Source organism: Coregonus lavaretus (genome assembly GCF_964263955.1).
Source record: "Coregonus lavaretus genome assembly, chromosome: 16".
NCBI classification, from domain to species: domain Eukaryota; kingdom Metazoa; phylum Chordata; class Actinopteri; order Salmoniformes; family Salmonidae; genus Coregonus; species Coregonus lavaretus.
This window is the reverse complement of record NC_140003.1, coordinates 41,070,452-41,096,135: the sequence shown is the minus strand read 5'-3', so window position 1 is coordinate 41,096,135 and position 25,684 is coordinate 41,070,452. Positions and strand designations below refer to the sequence as shown.

Below are 25,684 nucleotides of genomic sequence, written 5' to 3'. Positions count from 1 at the left end.
AACGCTTAGATAGTTCTCCAGCAGTCAACTCTTAGATAGTTCTCCAGCAGTCAACTCTTAGATAGTTATCTAGCAGTCAACTCTTAGATAGTTATCTAGCAGTCAACTCTTAGATAGTTCTCCAGCAGTCAACTCTTAGATAGTTCTCTAGCAATCATCTCTTAGATAGTTCTCTAGCAGTCAACTCTTAGATAGTTATCTAGCAGTCAACTCTTAGATAATTCTCTAGCAGTCAACTTTTAGATAGTTCTATAGCAGTCAACTCTTAGATAGTTCTCTATCAGTCAACTCTTAGATAGTTCTCTAGCAGTCAACTATTAGATTGTTCTCTAGCAGTCAACTCATAGATAGTTCTCTAGCAGTCATATCTTACATAGTTCTCTAGCAGTCAACTCTTAGATAGTTCTCTAGCAGTCATATCTTACATAGTTCTCTAGCAGTCAACTCTTAGATAGTTCTCTAGCAGTCATATCTTACATAGTTCTCTAGCAGTCAACTCTTAGATAGTTCTCTAGCAGTCAACTCTTAGATAGTTATCCAGCAGTCAACTCTTAGATAGTTCTCTAGCAATCATCTCTTAGATAGTTCTCTAGCAGTCAACTCTTAGATAGTTCTCTAGCAGTCAACTCTTAGATAATTCTCTAGCAGTCAACTTTTAGATAGTTATCTAGCAGTCAACTCTTAGATAGTTCTCTAGCAGTCAACTCTTAGATAGTTCTCTAGCAGTCAACTCTTAGATAGTTCTCCAGCAGTCAACTCTTAGATAGTTCTCCAGCAGTCAACTCTTAGATAGTTCTCCAGTAGTCAACTCTTAGATAGTTCTCCAGCAGTCAACTCTTAGATAGTTATCTAGCAGTCAACTCTTAGATAGTTATCTAGCAGTCAACTCTTAGATAGTTATCTAGCAGTCAACGCTTAGATAGTTCTCCAGCAGTCAACGCTTAGATAGTTATCCAGCATTCAACGCTTAGATAGTTCTCCAGCAGTCAACTCTTAGATAGTTCTCCAGCAGTCAACTCTTAGATAGTTCTCCAGCAGTCAACTCTTAGATAGTTATCTAGCAGTCAACTCTTAGATAGTTCTCCAGCAGTCAACTCTTAGATAGTTCTCCAGCAGTCAACTCTTAGATAGTTCTCCAGTAGTCAACTCTTAGATAGTTCTCTAGCAGTCAACTCTTAGATAGTTATCTAGCAGTCAACTCTTAGATAGTTATCTAGCAGTCAACTCTTAGATAGTTATCTAGCAGTCAACGCTTAGATAGTTCTCCAGCAGTCAACGCTTAGATAGTTATCCAGCATTCAACGCTTAGATAGTTCTCCAGCAGTCAACTCTTAGATAGTTCTCCAGCAGTCAACTCTTAGATAGTTCTCCAGCAGTCAACTCTTAGATAGTTATCTAGCAGTCAACTCTTAGATAGTTATCTAGCAGTCAACTCTTAGATAGTTCTCCAGCAGTCAACTCTTAGATAGTTCTCTAGCAATCATCTCTTAGATAGTTCTCTAGCAGTCAACTCTTAGATAGTTATCTAGCAGTCAACTCTTAGATAATTCTCTAGCAGTCAACTTTTAGATAGTTCTCTAGCAGTCAACTCTTAGATAGTTCTCTATCAGTCAACTCTTAGATAGTTCTCTAGCAGTCAACTATTAGATAGTTCTCTAGCAGTCAACTATTAGATAGTTCTCTAGCAGTCATATCTTACATAGTTCTCTAGCAGTCAACTCTTAGATAGTTCTCTAGCAGTCATATCTTACATAGTTCTCCAGCAGTCAACTCTTAGATAGTTCTCCAGTAGTCAACTCTTAGATAGTTCTCCAGCAGTCAACTCTTAGATAGTTATCTAGCAGTCAACTCTTAGATAGTTATCTAGCAGTCAACTCTTAGATAGTTATCTAGCAGTCAACGCTTAGATAGTTCTCCAGCAGTCAACGCTTAGATAGTTATCCAGCATTCAACGCTTAGATAGTTCTCCAGCAGTCAACTCTTAGATAGTTCTCCAGCAGTCAACTCTTAGATAGTTCTCCAGCAGTCAACTCTTAGATAGTTATCTAGCAGTCAACTCTTAGATAGTTCTCCAGCAGTCAACTCTTAGATAGTTCTCTAGCAATCATCTCTTAGATAGTTCTCTAGCAGTCAACTCTTAGATAGTTATCTAGCAGTCAACTCTTAGATAATTCTCTAGCAGTCAACTTTTAGATAGTTCTCTAGCAGTCAACTCTTAGATAGTTCTCTATCAGTCAACTCTTAGATAGTTCTCTAGCAGTCAACTATTAGATAGTTCTCTAGCAGTCAACTATTAGATAGTTCTCTAGCAGTCATATCTTACATAGTTCTCTAGCAGTCAACTCTTAGATAGTTCTCTAGCAGTCATATCTTACATAGTTCTCTAGCAGTCAACTCTTAGATAGTTCTCTAGCAGTCATATCTTACATAGTTCTCTAGCAGTCAACTCTTAGATAGTTCTCTAGCAGTCAACTCTTAGATAGTTATCCAGCAGTCAACTCTTAGATAGTTCTCTAGCAATCATCTCTTAGATAGTTCTCTAGCAGTCAACTCTTAGATAGTTCTCTAGCAGTCAACTCTTAGATAATTCTCTAGCAGTCAACTTTTAGATAGTTATCTAGCAGTCAACTCTTAGATAGTTCTCTAGCAGTCAACTCTTAGATAGTTCTCTAGCAGTCAACTCTTAGATAGTTCTCCAGCAGTCAACTCTTAGATAGTTCTCCAGCAGTCAACTCTTAGATAGTTCTCCAGTAGTCAACTCTTAGATAGTTCTCCAGCAGTCAACTCTTAGATAGTTATCTAGCAGTCAACTCTTAGATAGTTATCTAGCAGTCAACTCTTAGATAGTTATCTAGCAGTCAACGCTTAGATAGTTCTCCAGCAGTCAACGCTTAGATAGTTATCCAGCATTCAACGCTTAGATAGTTCTCCAGCAGTCAACTCTTAGATAGTTCTCTAGCAGTCAACTCTTAGATAGTTCTCTAGCAGTCAACTCATAGATAGTTCTCTAGCAGTCAACTCTTAGATAGTTCTCTAGCAGTCAACTCTTAGATCCTGCCTACAGTATGTGCTTTGTGATTGTACATTTGCTATTTCATATTCATTGTATTCTCTTTTATGCTACTATTGTGTTGCATACATAACTGACTGTGTGTGTGTGGGTGTGTGTGTGTGTGTGTACAGGGGCTGTGTCTCAGGTTCTGGACAGCCTGGAGGAGATCCATGCGTTGACAGACTGCAGTGAGAAAGATATGGACTTCCTACACAGTGTCTTCCAGGACGAGCATCTACACACACTACTAGACGTGAGTAGACACACACACACACACACACACACACACACACACACACACACACACACACACACACACACACACAGTATATGCATGCTACTTGAGTGGACTGCATACACCGATACACCCACACAACACACACCCAAACCTCCAAACGAGCTTCAATGCCATACAACACTCCTTCAGTAGCCTCCAACTGCTCTTAAACACTAGTAAAACTAAATGCATGCTCTTCAATCAAACGCTGCTGGCACCCGCCCACCCGACTAGAATCACTACTCTCGACGGGTCTGACCTAGAGTATGTGGACAACTACAAATACCTAGGTGTCTGGTTAGACTGTAAACTCTCCTTCCAGACTCGCATTAAGAATCTCCAATCCAAAGTTAAATCTAGAATCGGCTTCCTATTTCGCAACAAAGCCTCCTTCACTCATGCTGCCAAACATGCCCTCGTAAAACTGACTATCCTACTGATCCTTGACTTCAGCGATGTCATTTACAAAATAGCCTCCAACACTCTACTCAGCAAATTGGATGTAGTCTATCACAGTGCCATCCGTTTTGTCTCCAAAGCCCCATACACTACCCACCACTGTGACCTGTACGCTCTTGTTGGCTGGTCCTCACTACATGTTCGTCGTCAAACCCACTGGCTCCAGGCCATCTATAAATCACTGCTAGGCAAATCCCCGCCTTATCTTAGCTCATTGGTCACCATAGCAGCACCCACCCGTAGTCTGCGCTCCAGCAGGTATATCTCACTGGTCATCCCCAAAGCCAACACCTCCTTTGGCCGCCATTCCTTCCAGTTCTCTGCTGCCAATGACTGGAACTAATTGCAAAAATCTCTGAAGCTGGAGACTCTTATCTCCCTCACTAACTTTAAGCATCAGTTGTCAGAGCACCTTACCGATCACTGCACCTGTACACAGCCCATCTGAAATTAGCCCACCCAACTACCTCATCCCTATATTGTTATTTATTTTGCTCTTTTGCACCCCAGTATCTCTATTTGCACATAATCTCTTGCACATCTAGCATTCCAGTGTTAATACTAATTGTAATTATTTTGCACTATAGCCTATTTATTGCCTTACCTCCATAACTTGCTACATTTGCACACACTGTATATATATTTTATGTTGTATTTTTTGACTTTATGTTTTTTTACCCCATATGTAACTCTGTGTTGTTGTTTTTATCGCACTGCTTTGCTTTATCTTGGCCAGGTCGCAGTTGTAAATGAGAACTTGTTCTCAACTGGCTTACCTGGTTAAATAAAGGTGAAATAAAATAAAAATAAAACACCCCTACACAACTCACACGGAATGAGACAAACATACTAAGACAGAAATACTAGTCTGGCCACTAAAATCGAAGTCAGAAACAAAGTCTCCCTTGCGAAAGAGAAAAAATAAATAGTGTTGTTTCTGTCATTAGATGCCTCTCCATCTGTCATTAGATGCCTCTCCATCTGTCATTAGATGCCTCTCCATCTGTCATTAGATGCCTCTCCATCTGTCATTAGATGCCTCTCTATCTGTCATTAGATGCCTCTCTATCTGTCATTAGATGCCTCTCCATCTGTCATTAGATGCCTCTCCATCTGTCATTAGATGCCTCTCCATCTGTCATTAGATGCCTCTCCATCTGTCATTAGATGCCTCTCCATCTGTCATTAGATGCCTCTCCATCTGTCATTAGATGCCTCTCCATCTGTCATTAGATGCCTCTCCATCTGTCATTAGATGCCTCTCCATCTGTCATTAGATGCCTCTCCATCTGTCATTAGATGCCTCTCCATCTGTCATTAGATGCCTCTCCATCTGTCATTAGATGCCTCTCCATCTGTCATTAGATGCCTCTCCATCTGTCATTAGATGCCTCTCCATCTGTCATTAGATGCCTCTCCATCTGTCATTAGATGCCTCTCCATCTGTCATTAGATGCCTCTCCATCTGTCATTAGATGCCTCTCCATCTGTCATTAGATGCCTCTCCATCTGTCATTAGATGCCTCTCCATCTGTCATTAGATGCCTCTCCATCTGTCATTAGATGCCTCTCCATCTGTCATTAGATGCCTCTCCATCTGTCATTAGATGCCTCTCCATCTGTCATTAGATGCCTCTCCATCTGTCATTAGATGCCTCTCCATCTGTCATTAGATGCCTCTCCATCTGTCATTAGATGCCTCTCCATCTGTCATTAGATGCCTCTCCATCTGTCATTAGATGCCTCTCCATCTGTCATTAGATGCCTCTCCATCTGTCACTAGATGCCTCTCCATCTGTCATTAGATGCCTCTCCATCTGTCATTAGATGCCTCTCCATCTGTCATTAGATGCCTCTCCATCTGTCATTAGATGCCTCTCCATCTGTCATTAGATGCCTCTCTATCTGTCATTAGATGCCTCTCTATCTGTCATTAGATGCCTCTCCATCTGTCATTAGATGCCTCTCCATCTGTCATTAGATGCCTCTCATCTGTCATTAGATGCCTCTCCATCTGTCATTAGATGCCTCTCTATCTGTCATTAGATACCTCTCTATCTGTCATTAGATGCCTCTCTATCTGTCATTAGATACCTCTCTATCTGTCATTAGATGCCTCTCTATCTGTCATTAGATGCCTATCCATCTGTCATTATATGCCTCTCTATCTGTCATTAGATGCCTCTCTATCTGTCATTAGATACCTCTCTATCTGTCATTAGATGCCTCTCTATCTGTCATTAGATGCCTCTCCATCTGTCATTAGATGCCTCTCTATCTGTCATTAGATACCTCTCTATCTGTCATTAGATGCCTCTCTATCTGTCATTAGATGCCTCTCTATCTGTCATTAGATGCCTCTCCATCTGTCATTAGATGCCTCTCTATCTGTCATTAGATACCTCTCTATCTGTCATTAGATGCCTCTCTATCTGTCATTAGATGCCTATCCATCTGTCATTAGATGCCTCTCTATCTGTCATTAGATACCTCTCTATCTGTCATTAGATGCCTCTCTATCTGTCATTAGATACCTCTCTATCTGTCATTAGATGCCTCTCTATCTGTCATTAGATGCCTCTCCATCTGTCATTAGATGCCTCTCTATCTGTCATTAGATACCTCTCTATCTGTCATTAGATGCCTCTCTATCTGTCATTAGATGCCTCTCCATCTGTCATTAGATGCCTCTCTATCTGTCATTAGATGCCTCTCCATCTGTCACTAGATGCCTCTCCATCTGTCATTAGATGCCTCTCTATCTGTCATTAGATACCTCTCTATCTGTCATTAGATGCCTCTCTATCTGTCATTAGATACCTCTCTATCTGTCATTAGATGCCTCTCTATCTGTCATTAGATGCCTATCCATCTGTCATTAGATGCCTCTCTATCTGTCATTAGATACCTCTCTATCTGTCATTAGATGCCTCTCTATCTGTCATTAGATGCCTCTCTATCTGTCATTAGATACCTCTCTATCTGTCATTAGATGCCTCTCTATCTGTCATTAGATACCTCTCTATCTGTCATTAGATGCCTCTCTATCTGTCATTAGATGCCTCTCTATCTGTCATTAGATACCTCTCTATCTGTCATTAGATGCCTCTCTATCTGTCATTAGATACCTCTCTATCTGTCATTAGATACCTCTCTATATGCACCATGTGTGCTGTGACTGGATGAGTAGTCATGACCCTCCTCATACCTATACTGGCAGAGTGGAGTTGACCTGTAGGTCAGACACTCAGAGACTTTAACAGCTGACTCCAATGGCTCTGTCTGCCTCTGCCTCTGTCTGCCTCTGGCTCTGCCTCTGTCTGCCTCTGGCTCTGTCTGCCTCTGTCTGCTTCTGTCTCTGTCTGCCTCTTTCTGCCTCTGCCTCTGTCTGCCCCTGTCTCTGTCTGCCTCTGTCTCTGTCTGCCTCTGTCTCTGTTTGCCTCTGTTTGCTTCTGTCTCTGTCTGCCTCTGTCTCTGTTTGCCTCTGTTTGCTTCTGTCTCTTTCTGCCTCTGCCTCTGTCTGCCTCTGGCTCTGTCTGCCTCTGGCTCTGTCTGCCTCTGGCTCTGCCACACTTATGGCTCCATTCCAATACGCTAACTCCCTTCTGTCTGTAGGACCTAGCTGACTACATTAACGGCTCAATTCCATTACACTGTAGGTGGGAGAAATATTGTGCAAACACCATTTAGTTTAAGTTGATTTATAACCATATTGCCATGTTGTTCTTACAGAAAGAGAAGTGGTGTATACAGTAGATCGTTTACTCTCGCTCTCTCTCTCTCTCTCTCTCTCTCTCTCTCTCTCTCTCTCTCTCTCTCTCTCTCAATTCAAATGGCTTTATTGGCATGGGAAATGTATGTTAACATTGCCAAAGCAAGTGAAATAGATAGTAAACAAAAGTGAAATAAACAATAAAAATGAACAGTAAACATTACACTCAAAACAACAAAGGTTCCAATGGAATAGAGACATTTTTAAATGTCATATCATGGCTATATACAGTGTTGTAACGATGTGCAAATAGTTAAAGTCTCTCCCCCTCTAACAACCATACACATTCTAATGACACATATTTTCCCTTGCCTCTCCTCTCGCTCTCTCCATTTCAATCTCTTACTCTCCATTACTCTTTCTCGCTCGCTCACTCTGTCTCACTCTCTCTGTCTCTCGCTCTGTCTCACTCTCTCTGTCTCACTCTCTCTGTCTCTCTCTCTGTCTCTCTCTCTGTCTCTCTCTCTGTCTCACTCTCTCTGTCTCTCTCTCTGTCTCACTCTCTCTGTCTGTCTCTGTATGTCTCTCTCTCTGTCTCTCTCTGTCTCTGTCTCTCTCTCTGTCTCTGTGTGTCTCTCTCTCTGTCTCTCTGTCTCTCTCTCTGTCTCTCTCTCTGTCTCGCTCTCTGTCTCTGTCTCTGTCTCTCTCTCTGTCTCTCTCTCTCTCTCTCTCTCCCTCTCTCTCTCTCTGTATTTCTCTCTGTCTGTCTCTGTCTCTGTCTCTGTCTCTGTCTCTCTCTGTCTCTATGTCTCTCTCTCTCGCTCTCTCTCTCTCTCTCTCTCTCTCTCTCTGTCTCTCTCTCTCTGTCTCTGTCTCTGTCTGTCTCTCTCTCTTTCTGTCTCTGTCTCTCTCTCTCTGTCTCTATGTCTCTCTCTCTCGCTCTCTCTCTCTCTCTCTCTCTCTGTCTCTGTCTCTATGTCTCTCTCTCTCTCGCTCTCTCTCTCTCTCTCTCTCTCTCTCTCTCTCTCTCTCTCTCTCTCTCTCTCTCTCTCTCTCTCTCTCTCTCTCTCTGTCTCTGTCTCTGTCTCTGTCTCTGTCTCTGTCTCTCTCTCTCTGTCTCTCTCTATGTTTCACTCTCTGTCCCATTCTCTTGCCAGTGTTTTCTGTGTTTTGTCTGTCACCCAAAACTCATAGCAGCCAGCCAAACACCAAACCTCTCTGCTCTAGAGGGCACCAGCAGTTCACTGCCAAAACAGACACAAACACACATACTCACAGACACACACAAACACACACACACACACACACAGACACACACACACACACACACACACACTGCAGAGGGAAGCCAGGATGCGCTCCTCATGATTTCATGCCACATTAGGAGAGAAGCTTTCTGGCTGGGAGAAACATGGTGTGTGTGTGTGTGTGTGTGTGTGTGTGTGTGCCGTGTGTGTGTGTTACTGAAGGCTAGCTGGCTAGGAGAAACTGGATGTTACTAAAGGGTTTAGAGTTCACTTGAGGCCTGTTGACTTTATAAACTCTTATCTTAACCCTGTCAGGGTCTTGGTAACACTTGAAACCTTTTATCACAAGACCAACATACAACAGTTTACGTCAGCTTATGGCAGCTGATTTACTGCAACACAGACATAACACAAACCGTTATCTGGGTAAGTTGGCTGGCTAACGATAACTAGCTGACACACAGAACGGTTTGTGTCATGCCTGCATTAAGTCAGTTGTTTTAAGCTGACACATACGACGCCGTAATGACGTGTTAGTGAAACACAGTACATCCAGACTTCTGTTGACCCTTTGGCTTTGTTTGTTTGGTTCTTCATGAGTTAGAGTTGAGCTATGAGTTCACACATGGCTGCAGTGTGTTTGTGTGAATGCTGTAAATGTGTGTGTGTTTGTGCATGTGTACTTCCGTGCGCGCGTGTGTGTGTGTATGTGCAGTTGTAAACTTATAAGGCAACAATATCTTAAGTCGAGGATGGGGAGTTGGGAGGGGGTTGGGAGATGGTTGGGAGGGAGGGAGGGAGGGAGGGAGGGGGTTGGGAGGGGGAGTTACAAAATAGTGTTTTAAAAGGGTTGGTGGAGAACGTAGGAAGGGGGAGGAGGAGGAGGAAGGGAGGAAGAGGAGGGGGAAAGGGGGAGGAGGGAGTTAGGGGGGAGGAGGAAGAGGGGAGGAGGCTGTTGCTTTCGGACCCTGCCCCAGGATGAGAAGTAGAAAGAGACTCTCTCCCTGGGAAGGCCTTTCACTAGGAACATGTTGCTGCAGATGTCCATTCAAAACCCAGACCCAGCTGAAGAGAGAGAGATAGAGAGAGTGAGCCAGACTCCATCACTGGAAAGAGAGAAAGATAGAGCAACCACAGACTCCTTCAACTGAAAAGAGATAAAGACCCCACTCTCCTACTCTGAAAGCGACAGAAAGAAGGAGAGCGACATAGAGAGAGACCCAGCCTGAAAAGAGAGAGAAAGAGAGAGAGAACAATGGGTGCTATTGTCAGGCCTTAGTCCCTTTCACTGCTGTGTGACTCCAGGCTCCAGACTCCTGCAGTAGGCTATCTGTGAGTACATCTGTAGGGCTGACGTTACCATTCTCTCCACTCACACACAGAGAGGCTCAGAGGAACTACAGATCCACTGGGCACGGAATGGACGTACTGTAAGAGTAGCCTACTGTAGTCTGGATGCTAAGCTTGCTTGCTATTCTCTTCTGGGTTAGGGTGTTTGGCTACTGCTTAGGATCTGGTTGGTGAGTCAATCTTGTTGTATGTGTGTGTATCAGTGGTGTATTAGGGTGGCAGGTAGCCTAGCGGATGAGAGCGTTCCCCGTGTGTTTTAACTTGAAAGTGAGCATGTTGGGCCAGTAATCAAACGGTCACTGGTTCAAATCCCCGAACTGACTAGGTGAAACATCTGTTGATGTGCCCTTGAGCAAGGCACTTTACCCCAATTGCTCCTGTACATCGCTCTGGATTAGAGCGTCTGCTAAATGACTAAAATGTAAATATCCTTCCATGGGATGGAGTAAGGCTCTGTTTCTCTCTTTGTAGGGAGAAGATTGTTGGCTGTATGCTGTTTTCACTGTGACTGTAACTTCAGACACAACAGTGATGTTACATGACTGTATATATATTCATTTAATATAATAATACATGCCATTTAGCAGATGCTTTTATCCAAAGCAACTTACATTTGACGTGACCCCAGCGGGGTATTGCAAGCGCCGTGCTCTACCGATTGAACCACACAGGACAGCACTTACACTTGTTTTGGTAACACTTTACTTGACACCCAGTGTCATAACACAGTCATAACCATGCCATAATATGTCATAACAGCTGACATAACCATGCCATAACATGTCATAACAGCTGACATAACTTGTCATAACCAGTCATAATACTGTCATGACCCATATATTTACATCTGTTGTGACATATATTGCATTATTTTATGGCTGATTATGACACCTTAATAATTTATTCAAATGTATTTTTTCCCTGCCAAGAAGTTTCCTTTCGTTTGAAAGTTTGTTTCTTAAGTCATAAAATAACGCAATATGTCACAACAGGTCTAAATATATGTGTCATGACAGTGTTATGACCATATTATGACAGGTTATGACAAGGTATGTCAGCTGTTATGATATATTATGACATGGTTATGACCGTGTCATGATGCTGGGTGTCAAGTAAATATGTCAGGTTTCTATAAGCAATCTGCAACATCTTTGATGATGGTAGCACATAGCAGTATTAGTAGTTTGAAACTAATGCCAAGTGTAAAGCTCATACAGTATAGCTGTGTTCGAATATTCATATTAACCGTACTATTTGTGACATAAATTGAGTATGTAGTATGCTTATTGGTCATAATATGGATATAGTTAGTATGCCAAAGGTTCCCGGATGTCGTACTAAATTCGCTAAAATACGAAGTATACAAGCAGCGGATACTATTTCTGTACTTTTGGGCCCATAATGCAATTCTTCAGAAAATGGGTGTGGCTTCACAACGTTTTCAGATTTGAAGAAAATGGCAGAAAATATTCTGCCAAATTCCGACGATAGCAGATACAAATTCATTGCTTTAACTAATTATGACAAATGTTAAGAAAATGTTGAGCAATGTAATAAAGTAATGACATTTCAAATATGTTACGTTACACGTAATGTTGGCTGACAATTTGTTAGCTACGCTATCCTTACGAACCGTATAGCATTACAGCAGGATGTACCGGTATGTTAGCTAGTTACCTAACTTTAGTTGGCTACTAATACATCGAACTTGCCAGGCAATATATTAATTATATGCTATCTAACTAACTACCCAATATTTATTGACTTGATAATTCACATAATTCTTAGCTAAGTGGTATAGTCGTTGTGCGTTCTCAATGGACATTGTTGATTCTGGCTACCTACTCCGATTTCAGAGCACTCTCGTCTGAGTGTGACAGAGTGCAGAATAACTGAAGAATTTACGAACACTCAACACCTGTTGAACATGGCCGGGTGTCAGTAAACTTTGGCAAAAAAAAGCATAATTTAATTGTTGCCAGCAGCACAGTTACAGCCACCAACACTCTGGATAACATGAAAACAGCCTAACGAGCTCTGCTAAGGCAAGTAAAATGGTCAGAGTGAGGTGTTCTCTCATTTGTGTCTGGAAGTAGCTAGCCAACGTTAGCCAGATAGCTTGGGTGGGAAGCACTCTGAATTTACGAACGGACAATCTGACAAAACTCTGGATTTACGAACTCCAAGAGCGCACTCTGGCACTCCAGATTGAATTCAGGAACACACCCGATATTGTAAAATGTCTAGCTAGTCATTTGTTATGGCAACAAGCTAGCAAGAGGTTGCATAGCAACAACATCAACTTCCGGTAGACAGGCGAAGAGCTAGTACGCTCAACTGAAACGATACTGTTTGTTTACAGTATGCTAAAATGAACTAATAGTATATGGTATGCAGTATATACTCATTAAGTATGTAGTATACGGTATGTTAGTATTGGTATTCGAACACAGCTCTAGTCATCCTACAGTACGTCTAAATGAACAGTTTTTTTTCATAAGAAACATTTAACGGAGCACTTTACAGAGGGCAAGCAACAGCATCATGGTGAAAGAATGAGCTGGGACGTAGACTAATAATATGTGGTTATTTTTACATTTACATTTTTAGTCATTTAGGTTATGCGTTTATGATCACATCACTCCCGAGTGGCGCAGTGGTCTAAGGCACTGCATCGCAGTGCTAGCTGTGCCACTAGAGATCCTGGTTCGAATCCAGGCTCTGTCGTAGCTGGCCGCGAACGGGAGACCCATGGGACGACCCCAGCGTCGTCCAAGGTAGGGGAGGGAATGGCCGGCAGGGATGTAGCTCAGTTGGTAGAGCATGGCTTTGGCAATGCCAGGGTTGTGGGTTCGATTCCCACGGGGGGCCAGTATGAAAAATAAATAAATATATATATATATAATAAGTAATGTATGCACTAACTGTAAGTCGCTCTGGATAAGAGCGTCTGCTAAATGACTAAAATGTCAATCTGAACATAGCCGATCTAAAATTAACATTTCCTCTTCGTTGCTAAGACTTCATACACTCACTCAAACAAAAGTGTCTGGGTGTGTGCGTTTCCTATGACCCTGGTTCTAATGTAAGCCTTCCATAGTAAGAGCAGACAGAGAGACAGAGCCTCTGAAATCTGAACTTTCTCCAGGAACCAGTGTCTACTGCTCAGCCTCCCCTGTACACTCCCCACTATCACATGCACACAGACATCTGTCTAAACATGGTTGACTCTATCTCCCACTGCCAATGCAGGCACCACAGACATCTCAAACATTCATAAATACTCTCCTTGTTTTCCCATCAAATACCTTTAAAGGAGCTCAGCAATGACACAGCAGACTAATCCAGTATCTGAATATCACTGTGTGTCAGTGTTTACGTTACAAGTAACACACATATTTGCTCATTACAAATAAGTTCACAGGACGACAGCCACAGAATGTGCACGTCTACAAAAACGGTACCGTTCCAAGCAGATCTGTAGTTAAGACTTCTAAGTGATAAGTAAGTGGGGATGCGTTGGGCCAGTAACCGAAAGGTCGCTGGTTTGAATCCCTGTCCCGACTATGTGAAAAATCAGAAAATGTGCCCTTGAGGAACGCACTTAACTCTAATTGCTCCTGTAAGTCGCTCTGGGTAGGACAATGGGTGCTATTGTCAGGCCTTAGTCCCTTTCACTGCTGTGTGACTCCAGACTCCTGCAGTAGGCTATCTGTGAGTACATCTGTAGGGCTGACGTTACCATCCTCTCCACTCACACACAGAGAGGCTCAGGGAAAGTACAGATCCGCTGGGCACGGAATGGACGTACTGTAACAGTAGCCTACTGTAGTCTGGATGCTAAGCTTGCTTGCTATTCTCTTCTGGGTTAGGGTGTTTGGCTACTGCTTAGGATCTGGTTGGTGAGTCGATCTTGTTGTATGTGTGTGTATCAGTGGTGTATTAGGGTGGCAGGTAGCCTAGCGGATGAGAGCGTTCCCCGTGTGTTTTAACTTGAAAGTGAGCATGTTGGGCCAGTAATCAAAAGGTCACTGGTTCAAATCCCGAACTGACTAGGTGAAACATCTGTTGATGTGCCCTTGAGCAAGGCACTTTACCCCAATTGCTCCTGTAAATCTCTCTGGATTAGAGCGTCTGCTAAATGACTAAAATGTAAATATCCTTCCATGGGATGGAGTAAGGCTCTGTTTCTCTCTTTGTAGGGAGAAGATTGTTGGCTGTATGCTGTTTTCACTGTGACTGTAACTTCAGACACAACAGTGATGTTACATGACTGTATATATATTCACTTAATATAATAATACATGCCATTTTGCAGATGCTTTTATCCAAAGCGACTTACAGTCATGCATGCATACATTTGACGTATGAGTAAACCCAACGGGAATCGAACCCATGACCCTTGGCGTTGCAAGCGCCGTGCTCTACCAGTTGAACCACACAGGACAGCACTTACGTTTGTTTTGGTAACACTTTACTTGACACCCACCGTCATAACATAGTCATAACCATGCCATAACATGTCATAAATTATATTATATTATATTATTATTATATTATAACATCTGACAGAACTTGTCATAACCTGTCATAATACTGTCATGACCCATATATTTACATCTGTTGTGACATATATTGCATTATTTTATGGCTGATTATGACACCATAATAATAATTCAAATGTGTTTTTTCCCTGCCAAGAAGTTTCCTTTCGTTTGAAAGTTTATTTCTTAAGTCATAAAATAAGGCAATATATGTCACAACAGGTCTAAATATATGTGTCATGACAGTGTTATGACCATATTATGACAGGTTATGACAAGGTATGTCAGCTGTTATGATATATTATGACATGGTTATGACCGTGTCATGATGCTGGGTGTCAAGTAAATATGTCAGGTTTCTATAAGCAATCAGCAACATCTTTGATGATGGTAGCACATAGCAGTATTAGTAGTTTGAAACTAATGCCAAGTGTAACGCTCATACAGTATAGCTGTGTTCGAATATTCATACTAACCGCACTAACCGTACTATTTGTGACGTAAATTGAGTATGTAGTATGTTTATTGGTCATAGTATGGATATAGTTAGTAAGCCAAAAGTTCCCGGATGTCGTACTAAATTCGCTAAAATACGAAGTATACAAGCAGTGGACACAATTTCTGTGCTTTTAGGGCCCATAATGCAATTCTTCCGAAAATGGGCGGATACTAATTAATTGCATTAACTAATTATGACAAATGTTAAGAAAATGTTTAGCAATGTAATAAAGTAATGACTTTTCAAATATGTTACGTTACACGTAATGTTGGCTGACAATTTGTTAGCTACGCTATCCTTACGAACCGTATAGCATTACAGCAGGATGTACCGGTATGTTAGCTAGTTACCTAACGTTAGTTAGCTACTAATACATAGAACTTGCCAGGCAGTATATTAATTATATGCTATCTAACTAGCTACCCAATGTTTATTGACTTGATTGTTCACATCATTCTTAGCTAAGTGGTATAGTCGTTGTGCGTTCTCAATGGACATTGTTGATTCTGGCTACCTACTCCGATTTCAGAGCACTCTCCTCTGAGTGTGACAGAGTGCAGAATAACTGAAGAATTTACGAACACTCAACACCTGTTGAATATGGCCGGGTGTCAGTAAACTTTGGCAAAAAAAAAGCATAATTTAATTGTTGCCAGCAGCACAGTTACAGCCACCAACGCTCTGGATAACATGAAAACAGCCTAACGAGCTCTGCTAAGGCAAGTAAAATGGTCAGAGTGAGGTGTTCTCTCATTTGTGTCTGGAAGTAGCTAGCCAACGTTAGCCAGATAGCTTGGGTGCGAAACGCTCTGAATTTACAAACGGGCAATCTGACAACGCTCTGGATTTACGAACTCCAAGAGCACACTCTGGCACTCCAGATTGAATTCAGGAACACACCCGATATTTTAAAATGTCTAGCTAGTCATTTGTTATGGCAACAAGCTAGCAAGAGGTTGCATAGCAACAACATCAACTTCCGGTAGACAGGCGAAGAGCTAGTACGCTCAACTGAAACGATACCGTTTGTTTACAGTATGCTAAAATGAACTAATAGTATATGGTATGCAGTATATACTCATTAAGTATGTAGTATACGGTATGTTAGTATTGGTATTCGAACACAGCTCTAGTCCTCCTACAGTACGTCTAAATGAACAGTTTGTTTTCATAAGAAACATTTAACGGAGCACTTTACAGAGGGCAAGCAACAGCATCATGGTGAAAGAATGAGCTGGGACGTATACTAATAATATGTGGTTATTTTTACATTTACATTTTTAGTCATTTAGGTTATGCGTTTATGATCACATCTGAACCTAGCCGATCTGAAAGTAACATTTCCTCTTCGTTGCTGAGACTTCCCTTCACACACATACACTCACTCAAACATAAGCAGGCAGTGTATGTGTCTGGGTGTGTGCGTGTTTGCATGTGAATGTGGCTACGTGTGTGTGTTTCCTATGACCCTGGTTCTAATGTAAGCCTTCCATAGTAAGAGCAGACAGAGAGACAGAGCCTCTGAACTCTGAACTCTGAACTTTCTCCAGGAACCAGCATCTACTACTCAGCCTCCCCTGTGCACTCCCCACTATCACACACACACATACGCACACACACAAACAACACACAGACATCTGTCTAAACATGGTTGACTCTATCTCCCACTGCCAATGCAGCCACCACAGTCATCTCAAACATTCATAAATACTCTCCTTGTTTTCCCATCAAATACCCCATTTAAAGGAGCTCAGCAATGACACAGCAGACTAATCCAGTATCTGAATATCACTGTGTGTCAGTGTTTACGTAACAAGTAACACACATATTTGCTCATTACAAATAGGTTCACAGGAGGACAGCCGCAGAATGTGCACGTTTTCAAAAACAGTACCGTTCCAAGCAGATCTGTAGTTAAGACTTCTAAGTGATAAGTACGTGGGGATACAGGTAGCCTAGTGGGTAAGTGCGTTGGGCCAGTAACCGAAAGGTCGCTTGTTCGAATCCCTCTGCCTATGTGAAAAATCTGTAGATGTGCCCTTGAGCAAGGCACTTAACCCTAATTGCTCCTGTAAGTCACTCTGGGTAGGACTGTCTGCTAAATGACTAAAATGTAGAAGGACACATTAACTAACTGTTATCTGCTTCATTGTTTGTCATTCTTGCCTCGTGGTTGAGACCAGTGGTAATCTTCTGGTGATAGTACTGTCTCTCTGGTCAAGGGGAGGACAGAAGGCATACGTGTAGGGGCTATGACGAAATACCTATTTCGAAAGAGCAGTGTGTGTGGGGGGGGTATGCGAATGTACTTGCTCTCTCATGATGTCAGCTGCTCTCTTTTGAAGTCCAGAATTATTACATTATTCAACCCAAATTCCTAAGAAAATCATGAATTAATTATTCTATCATAAGAGTTATTTTATTTAATGGCTGCCTTTTCAACTGAGCTCTGTTCGTCTCCTCTCGGTATTGTGACCATTGAACCAGTCTTTTCTGCTTGTCCTGGTTAGTGGAGACTATTCACTGTTTGTACCACAGGAGGCTGGTGGCACCTTCATTGGGGAGGACGGGCTCGTGGTGATGGTATCAAATACATGGTTTCCATGTGTTTAATGCAATTCCATTTATTCTGTTCCAGCCATTATTATGAACCGTCCTCCCCTCAGCAGCCTCCACTGCACAGCGCATGCACACACAAAGACACACACACATAAAAACAAACACACAACCTCAACTGTTGATCCTGTATAGTCAGCTGGTTCATTGCAAACAGAACCAAAGTGTTGCTCCTCTTTCAGTCTGCATCATAAATTATAATATATTTCCCCTACATTGTAAATGTCCTTTTTTTTTCATGTTTAAATGAAAGCAAGCAATTGTCAGCATTGATGAGAGCCTGGCACTGAAGACAGGTCATTCGGAATACACAGTGAGAGAGAACCAACATGTATTATTCACCAATTGAACTGGTTCACCATGAGCCATTCATTATTGGTTTATAATGTTGTGTGTGTCGTGTTGTTTCAGCTTTACGACAAGATCAACACGAAGTCTTCCGCCCAGATCAGAAACCCCCCCAGCAATACTGTACAGAGAGCCAAAGAGGTGAGCACACACGTACACACACACGTACACACGCACGTACACACACACACACACACGTACACACACACACACACACACACACGTACACACATGCATACAGATACAATATTGTGTTGTGTGCTTGTCACAATGCTTGTGTATATGATATTATTGATGACGATTGATGACGTGATCAACTCTATAGATCACCACACACTGCTTCTAATTCCCTGACCACACACTCTGCTTAATCTACATGGCTCTAGCCATTAACACATCTCTCTACTATTCATTAGGTTCACAGCTCAAATAGCACCCTATTTCCCATGTAGTGCACTACTTTTGACCACAGCCTTGTGGCTCTGGTCAGAAGAAGTCAAAGCTGGTGCCCGATGTGGGGAATAGGGTGTAATTTGAGATGCATCCTATCTAACTCTTCACTCTTCAATCTGGCCTGAGGTCAGTATTTGAAGGAGTTGCACCTCTTCTCCTCTAACCTCTTTGTTTTTCTTCAAAATAACAACAACCTCATAGCTATGTGTCACCAGCCAGGTAACAAACCTGGGTTGCCTACAACACACAACTCAATACTGTGTTAGCTTACTGAGCTAAAGGCCAGCCATTAGGCTTAATTATTTAGAGGGGTGTGGTAGAGGTGTATAGAGGGGTGAGGTAGAGGTGTATAGAGGGGTGTGTAGTGGTGTGGTAGAGGTGTATAGAGGGGTGAGGTAGAGGTGTATAGAGGGGTGAGGTAGAGGTGTATAGAGGGGTGAGGTAGAGGTGTATAGAGGGGTGAGGTAGAGGTGTATAGAGGGATGAGGTAGAGGTGTATAGAGGGGTGAGGTAGAGGTGTATAGAGGGGTGAGGTAGAGGTGTATAGAGGGGTGAGGTAGAGGTGTATAGAGGGGTGAGGTAGAGGTGTATAGAGGGGTGAGGTAGAGGTGTATAGAGGGGTGAGGTAGAGGTGTATAGAGGGGTGAGGTAGAGGTGTATAGAGGGGTGAGGTAGAGGTGTATAGAGGGGTGAGGTAGAGGTGTATAGAGGGGTGAGGTAGAGGTGTATAGAGGGGTGAGGTAGAGGTGTATAGAGGGGTGAGGTAGAGGTATATAGAGGAGTGAGGTAGAGGTGTATAGAGGGGTGAGGTAGAGGTGTATAGAGGGGTGATTGTGTGGCTCAGTTGGTTGAGCATTGATCTCGCATCGCCAAGGATTGTTTGTTCGATTCCCGTTGGGGCCACGCAAAAATGTATGCTCGCATGACTGAAAGTCGCTTTGGACAAAAGTGTCTGCTAAATGTCATATATTATTATAATATAGAAGGGTCTGATCTAGGATCATATTCTAGGGGACTGGTCTCAAAGTTGGTCTGGTCCCATAGTAGGTCTGGTTCTATAGTAGGTCTGGTCCCATAGTAGGTCTGGTTCTATAGTAGGTCTGGTTCTATAGTAGGTCTGGTTCTATAGTAGGTCTGGTCCCATAGTAGGTCTGGTTCTATAGTAGGTCTGGTCCCGTAGTAGGTCTGGTTCTATAGTAGGTCTGGTTCTATAGTAGGTCTGGTTCTATAGTAGGTCTTGTCCCATAGTAGGTCTGGTCCCATAGTAGGTCTGGTTCTATAGTAGGTCTGGTTCTATAGTAGGTCTGGTCCCATAGTAGGTCTGGTTCTATAGTAGGTGTGGTCCCATAGTAGGTCTGGTTCTATAGTAGGTCTGGTTCTATAGTAGGTCTGGTCCCATAGTAGGTCTGGTCCCATAGTAGGTCTGGTTCTATAGTAGGTCTGGTCCCATAGTAGGTCTGGTCTGGTTCTATAGTAGGTCTGGTCCCATAGTAGGTCTGGTTCTATAGTAGGTCTGGTCCCATAGTAGGTCTGGTTCTATAGTAGGTCTGGTTCTATAGTAGGTCTGGTCCCATAGTAGGTCTGGTTCTATAGTAGGTCTGGTTCTATAGTAGGTCTGGTTCTATAGTAGGTCTGGTTCTATAGTAGGTCTGGTCCCATAGTAGGTCTGGTTCTATAGTAGGTCTGGTCCCATAGTAGGTCTGGTTCTATAGTAGGTGTGGTTCTATAGTAGGTCTGGTTCTATAGTAGGTCTGGTCCCATAGTAGGTCAGCCGACGCAGCTCATTTTGAATGAACAAGATGAAGAGGTGGTAAATATAGGAGGTAGCAATTTGATCCGGACAGTTCTGACCTACTAGACTGTTAAACACTGAGGCTGTATTCCATTTCAAAAGGTTTCACCCTGAAAGAGAGGTGGACAAGGGCAGAAGGAGTAGGGACAACTGTTTCGTAATGGAATGCAGCCTGTGATCAAATCTGGAGTCTTTTCTACAAACATACAGGATCTGTTAGGTTTTGTTTAGTTTCCCACTGTTAGTGAAGTTAATCTACAGTCTGTTGGATCATTCATAGACACTATTAATATAATAAGGAGCTTAGACTGCTTGTTTATTTGCCCTTTGTTAGTAGATCCTGTGTGTGTGTCAGAGCTACACACACTCTCACACACACTCACACACACTCTCACACACACACTCACACACACTCTCACACACACTCTCACACACACACACACACTCACACACACACTCACACACACTCTCACACACACTCTCACACACACTCTCACACACACTCTCACACATACTCTCACACACACACTCACACACACTCTCACTCACACTCTCACACACACTCTCACACACACTCTCACTCACACTCTCACACACACTCTCACACATACCCTCACTCACACTCTCACACACACACTCTCACACACACTCTCACACACACACACACACTCACACACACACTCACACACACTCTCACACACACTCTCACACACACTCTCACACATACTCTCACACACACACTCACACACACTCTCACTCACACTCTCACACACACTCTCACTCACACTCTCACACACACACTCTCACACACACACTCACTCACACTCTCACTCACACTCTCACACACACTCACAGACTCTCACACACACTCACACACTCTCACACACACACTCACACACTCTCACACACTCTCACACACACTCACACACAGTCTGGCAAGACGTGTTGTAAGTGTGAAATGTTTGTATTGGGTTCATTGTATGTGGAGGGCAATTAAAATGTACGTCTGGCTAAGAAGAAAGAGAGAGAGGGAGGGAGGGAGTAGGTGGAAAAACACAGCTGTATTAACACTGGAAAGCCCATTTAGAGCAGTATAAGACTCTGTATGTGGCTTTGAAGTAAGTCTAGAGGAATTAACCAGCTACAGTTTTACATTTGACATTTTTTGTCATTTAGCAGATGCTCTTATCCAGAGCAATTTACAAGAGCAATTAGGGTTAAGTGCCTTGCTCAAGGGCACATCGACAGACCCAGTCTGGTCCTAGAGGGGATTTAGTCACAGCCCGTTTATGGTGCTGTCTGGGTCATAGTTTTACTTTTAAAATGGTCTAGTTGGATTAGGAGTTTGTATGGAGTTGGAGCTTGTATGGAGTTGGATTAGAAATTTGCATGGAGTTGGATTAGGAGTTTGTATGCAGTTGGAGTTTGTATGGAGTTGGATTAGAAGTTTGTATGGAGTTGGAGTTTGTATGAAGTTGGATTAGAAATTTGTATGGAGTTGGATTAGAAATGTGTATGGAGTTGGATTATGAGTTTGTATGGAGTTGGATTAGGAGTTTGTATGGCGTTGGATTAGGAGTTTGTATGGAGTTGGATTAGAAGTTTGTATGGATTTGGATTAGGAGTTTGTATGGAGTTGGATTAGACGTTTGTATGGAGTTGGATTAGGAGCTTGTATGGAGTTGGATTAGGAGCTTGTATGGAGTTGGATTAGGAGCTTGTATGGAGTTGGATTAGGAGCTTGTATGGAGTTGGATTACGAGCTTGTATGGAGTTGGATTACGAGCTTGTATGGAGTTGGATTAGGAGTTTGTATGGAGTTGGATTAGGAGTTTGTATGGAGTTGGATTAGGAGCTTGTATGGAGTTGGATTAGGAGTTTGTATGGAGTTGGATTAGGAGTTTGTATGGAGTTGGATTAGGAGTTTGTATGGAGTTGGATTAGGAGTTTGTATGGAGTTGGATTAGGAGTTTGTATGGAGTTGGATTAGGAGTTTGTATGGAGTTGGATTAGGAGTTTGAATGCAGGAAGGTGAACAGATGTTTTGGTGTGTGTGTAATGTTGTTTTAGTTGCCTTACTTCCTCTAATAGTGTCCTCATTTTCTATCTGAGTTCTGATCTGAGTGCTTTTCTAGTCAATGTTAGACACATTCATCCAGTATTTCACCATAGATCGAAATCTCCTTTATTTCTTGCCACCAGTGACTTAAAGGGACTTCCTCTGTAATACTCTGCTTGTCTTCCTGCTACTGATCCCCAGTGGCGATACTGAAATGCTTTCAAACATTTTTACTAGCACTCTTTAGATTTGACCCTGCTCCTAAACCTATAGACACTAACCTTTCCCCCCGACGCTGTCATCTTTGACCTTTTTCAACTTTACCCCCCCTGACCCTCCTGACAACCACTGGCCTTTGACCCCATGACCCCTGACTCCTCCTATGAGGACCAAGGACATCCTCAGAGGTCACGTGTAACTGTCCTCCCTGTGTCCTCCTCCTGGTTTAAAGAGCTCCATCCAAGACGACGCCGCTTTGAAACACCTGGAATATGTAAGCCCTGAGACGTCTTTCAAAACACACACACACACACACACACACACACACACACACACACACACACACACACACACACACACACACACACACACACACACACACACATACATACAAATAAAACAAAGGAAAACTACTTGGTTTTGTTTTAAAGCATTTTTGTATTTGACAAAAAGGGAGACTGGGAGTAGCGTAGAGCTGTCTGTGACGATGCATATGTTAGTCTGTAGCTCAGTAGCACGTGTGTGAGTCTATTGAGGAGTCTGTAGTGTGGCTGTGAGTGTGTCCTCTCTAAAAGAGGTCGTAAATTGTTGTGTAGGTCAAGTTTGGGGTCTGTATTTTAAGAGTTATATATCTAGAACGTTTTTGGGTGGACTTTCCCTTTAAGTGTCTTGCTCAAGGACACATCAACATCATTTTTTACCTAGTCATCTTGGGGATTTGAACCAGCAACCTTTCGGTTATTGGCCCAACGCTCTTAACCGCTAGGCTACCTGCTGCCCATTTGCCACACACACAGACACACTCACACACACTCCAACTCGCACACACCTTTACGTGCCAGGACTCTCCATCGCCCAATTCAGCAGGCAGGTGTGACATAGCAGGACCTGACGCCAAAGAGGCCAGGGGGCGTGAACAAGCCCTGAGGAGGACTCTGATTGGTTAAGAGAAGCCATGAGGAGGGACCTCATGGGATGAGGGATTTCAAAGTGCTGTTTTTACTGGTTTAGGTGGTTCTAAATGGGGAGGGGGGTTTAGGAAGTGTGAGAGAGTATTACTGTATGTATGTATATTCAGGTCAGAGGTTGATGTGTGGTTGGGACAGGCATTAAGCAGGACTACTCTACTACTTTACAGGAAGGCCCCCTGACTGACGCCCTGTGCTGTTGTGCCCCCACCTTACAGGTACTGGAAGAGATCTCTTGTTACCCAGAGAACCACGACGCCAAGGAGCTCAGACGGATACTGACCCAGCCGCACTTTATGGTGAGTGAAAGCACACACATACACACACACCTCGACTTGGCTGTGTTTAGCCGTCATGACCGAAGCTATAGCAGAGACAAAGAGAGACAGAGACAGACAGAGAGAGAGGGGGCAGATAGATGGAGAGAGACAGAGAGGTAGGGAGAGAGACAGAAAGAGAGGGGGCAGATAGATGGAGAGAGACAGAGAGGTAGGGAGAGAGACAGAGAGAGAGGGGGCAGATAAATGGAGAGAGACCGAGAGGTATGTAGAGAGACAGAGAGAGAGGGGGCAGATAAATGGAGAGAGACAGAGAGGTAGGGAGAGAGACAGAGAGAGAGTGAAACATCAGTCAGAGAGAGACAGAGAGAGAGGGGGCAGATAGATGGAGAGAGACAGAGAGGTAGGTAGAGAGACAGAAAGAGAAGGGGCAGATACAGTGGGGGGGAAAAGTATTTAGTCAGCCACCAATTGTGCAAGTTCTCCCACTTAAAAAGATGAGAGAGGCCTGTAATTTTCATCATAGGTACAAGTCAACTATGACAGACAAATTGAGAAGAAAAAAATCCAGAAAATCACATTGTAGGATTTTTTATGAATTTATTTGCAAATTATGGTGGAAAATAAGTATTTGGTCACCTACAAACAAGCAAGATTTCTGGCTCTCACAGACCTGTAACTTCTTCTTTAAGAGGCTCCTCTGTCCTCCACTCGTTACCTGTATTAATGGCACCTGTTTGAACTTGTTATCAGTATAAAAGACACCTGTCCACAACCTCAAACAGTCACACTCCAAACTCCACTATGGCCAAGACCAAAGAGCTGTCAAAGGACACCAGAAACAAAATTGTAGACCTGCACCAGGCTGGGAAGACTGAATCTGCAATAGGTAAGCAGCTTGGTGTCACGCTCGTCTAACAGAGAAGACCAATGCGCAGCGTTGAATGCGAACATATTTTATTAGAAAACACACGATCAAAATAACAAACGAAAACGTGACGTCTCTGGTTACATAAACACGAACCAACACAGAACAATTACACACAACACCTAACTAACAACAAGGAAACTAAATAGGGTGCTAATTGAGACATAACACAAAACAGGTGTGACAAACAGACAAAACCAATCAAACAAGAAACATAGAGCGGTGGCAGCTAGTACTCCGGAGACGACGACCGCCGAAACCTGCCCGAACAAGGAGGAGGAGCAGCCTCGGCCGAAACCGTGACACTTGGTTTGAAGAAATCAACTGTGGGAGCAATTATTAGGAAATGGAAGACATACAAGACCACTGATAATCTCCCTCGATCTGGGGCTCCACGCAAGATCTCACCCCGTGGGGTCAAAATGATCACAAGAACGGTGAGCAAAAATCCCAGAACCACACGGGGGGACCTAGTGAATGACCTGCAGAGAGTTGGGACCAAAGTAACAAAGCCTACCATCAGTAACACACTACGCCGCCAGGGACTCAAATCCTGCAGTGCCAGACGTGTCCCCCTGCTTAAGCCAGTACATGTCCAGGCCCGTCTGAAGTTTGCTAGAGTGCATTTGGATGATCCAGAAGAGGATTGGGAGAATGTCATATGGTCAGATGACATTCTCATATGGTAAAAACTCAACTCGTCGTGTTTGGAGGACAAAGAATGCTGAGTTGCATCCAAAGAACACCATACCTACTGTGAAGCATGGGGGTGGAAACATCATGCTTTGGGGCTGTTTTTCTGCAAAGGGACCAGGACGACTGATCCGTGTAAAGGAAAGAATGAATGGGGACATGTATCGTGAGATTTTGAGTGAAAACCTCC

General features: G+C 43.0%; 1 protein-coding gene across 1 annotated transcript in view; it reads left to right on the top strand.

The window, feature by feature from the left end:
* LOC311143846 (peripheral plasma membrane protein CASK-like) overlaps positions 1–25,684 on the top strand; it is a 211,880-nt gene that overhangs the window by 162,380 nt on the left and 23,816 nt on the right. Inside the window, exons 11-13 of the mRNA XM_084179723.1 lie at positions 3,184–3,305; positions 18,168–18,245; positions 23,814–24,032. Of these exons, the coding sequence (XP_084035849.1) occupies positions 3,184–3,305; positions 18,168–18,245; positions 23,814–24,032 (419 nt within the window). The remainder of the gene's footprint in view (positions 1–3,183; positions 3,306–18,167; positions 18,246–23,813; positions 24,033–25,684) is intronic.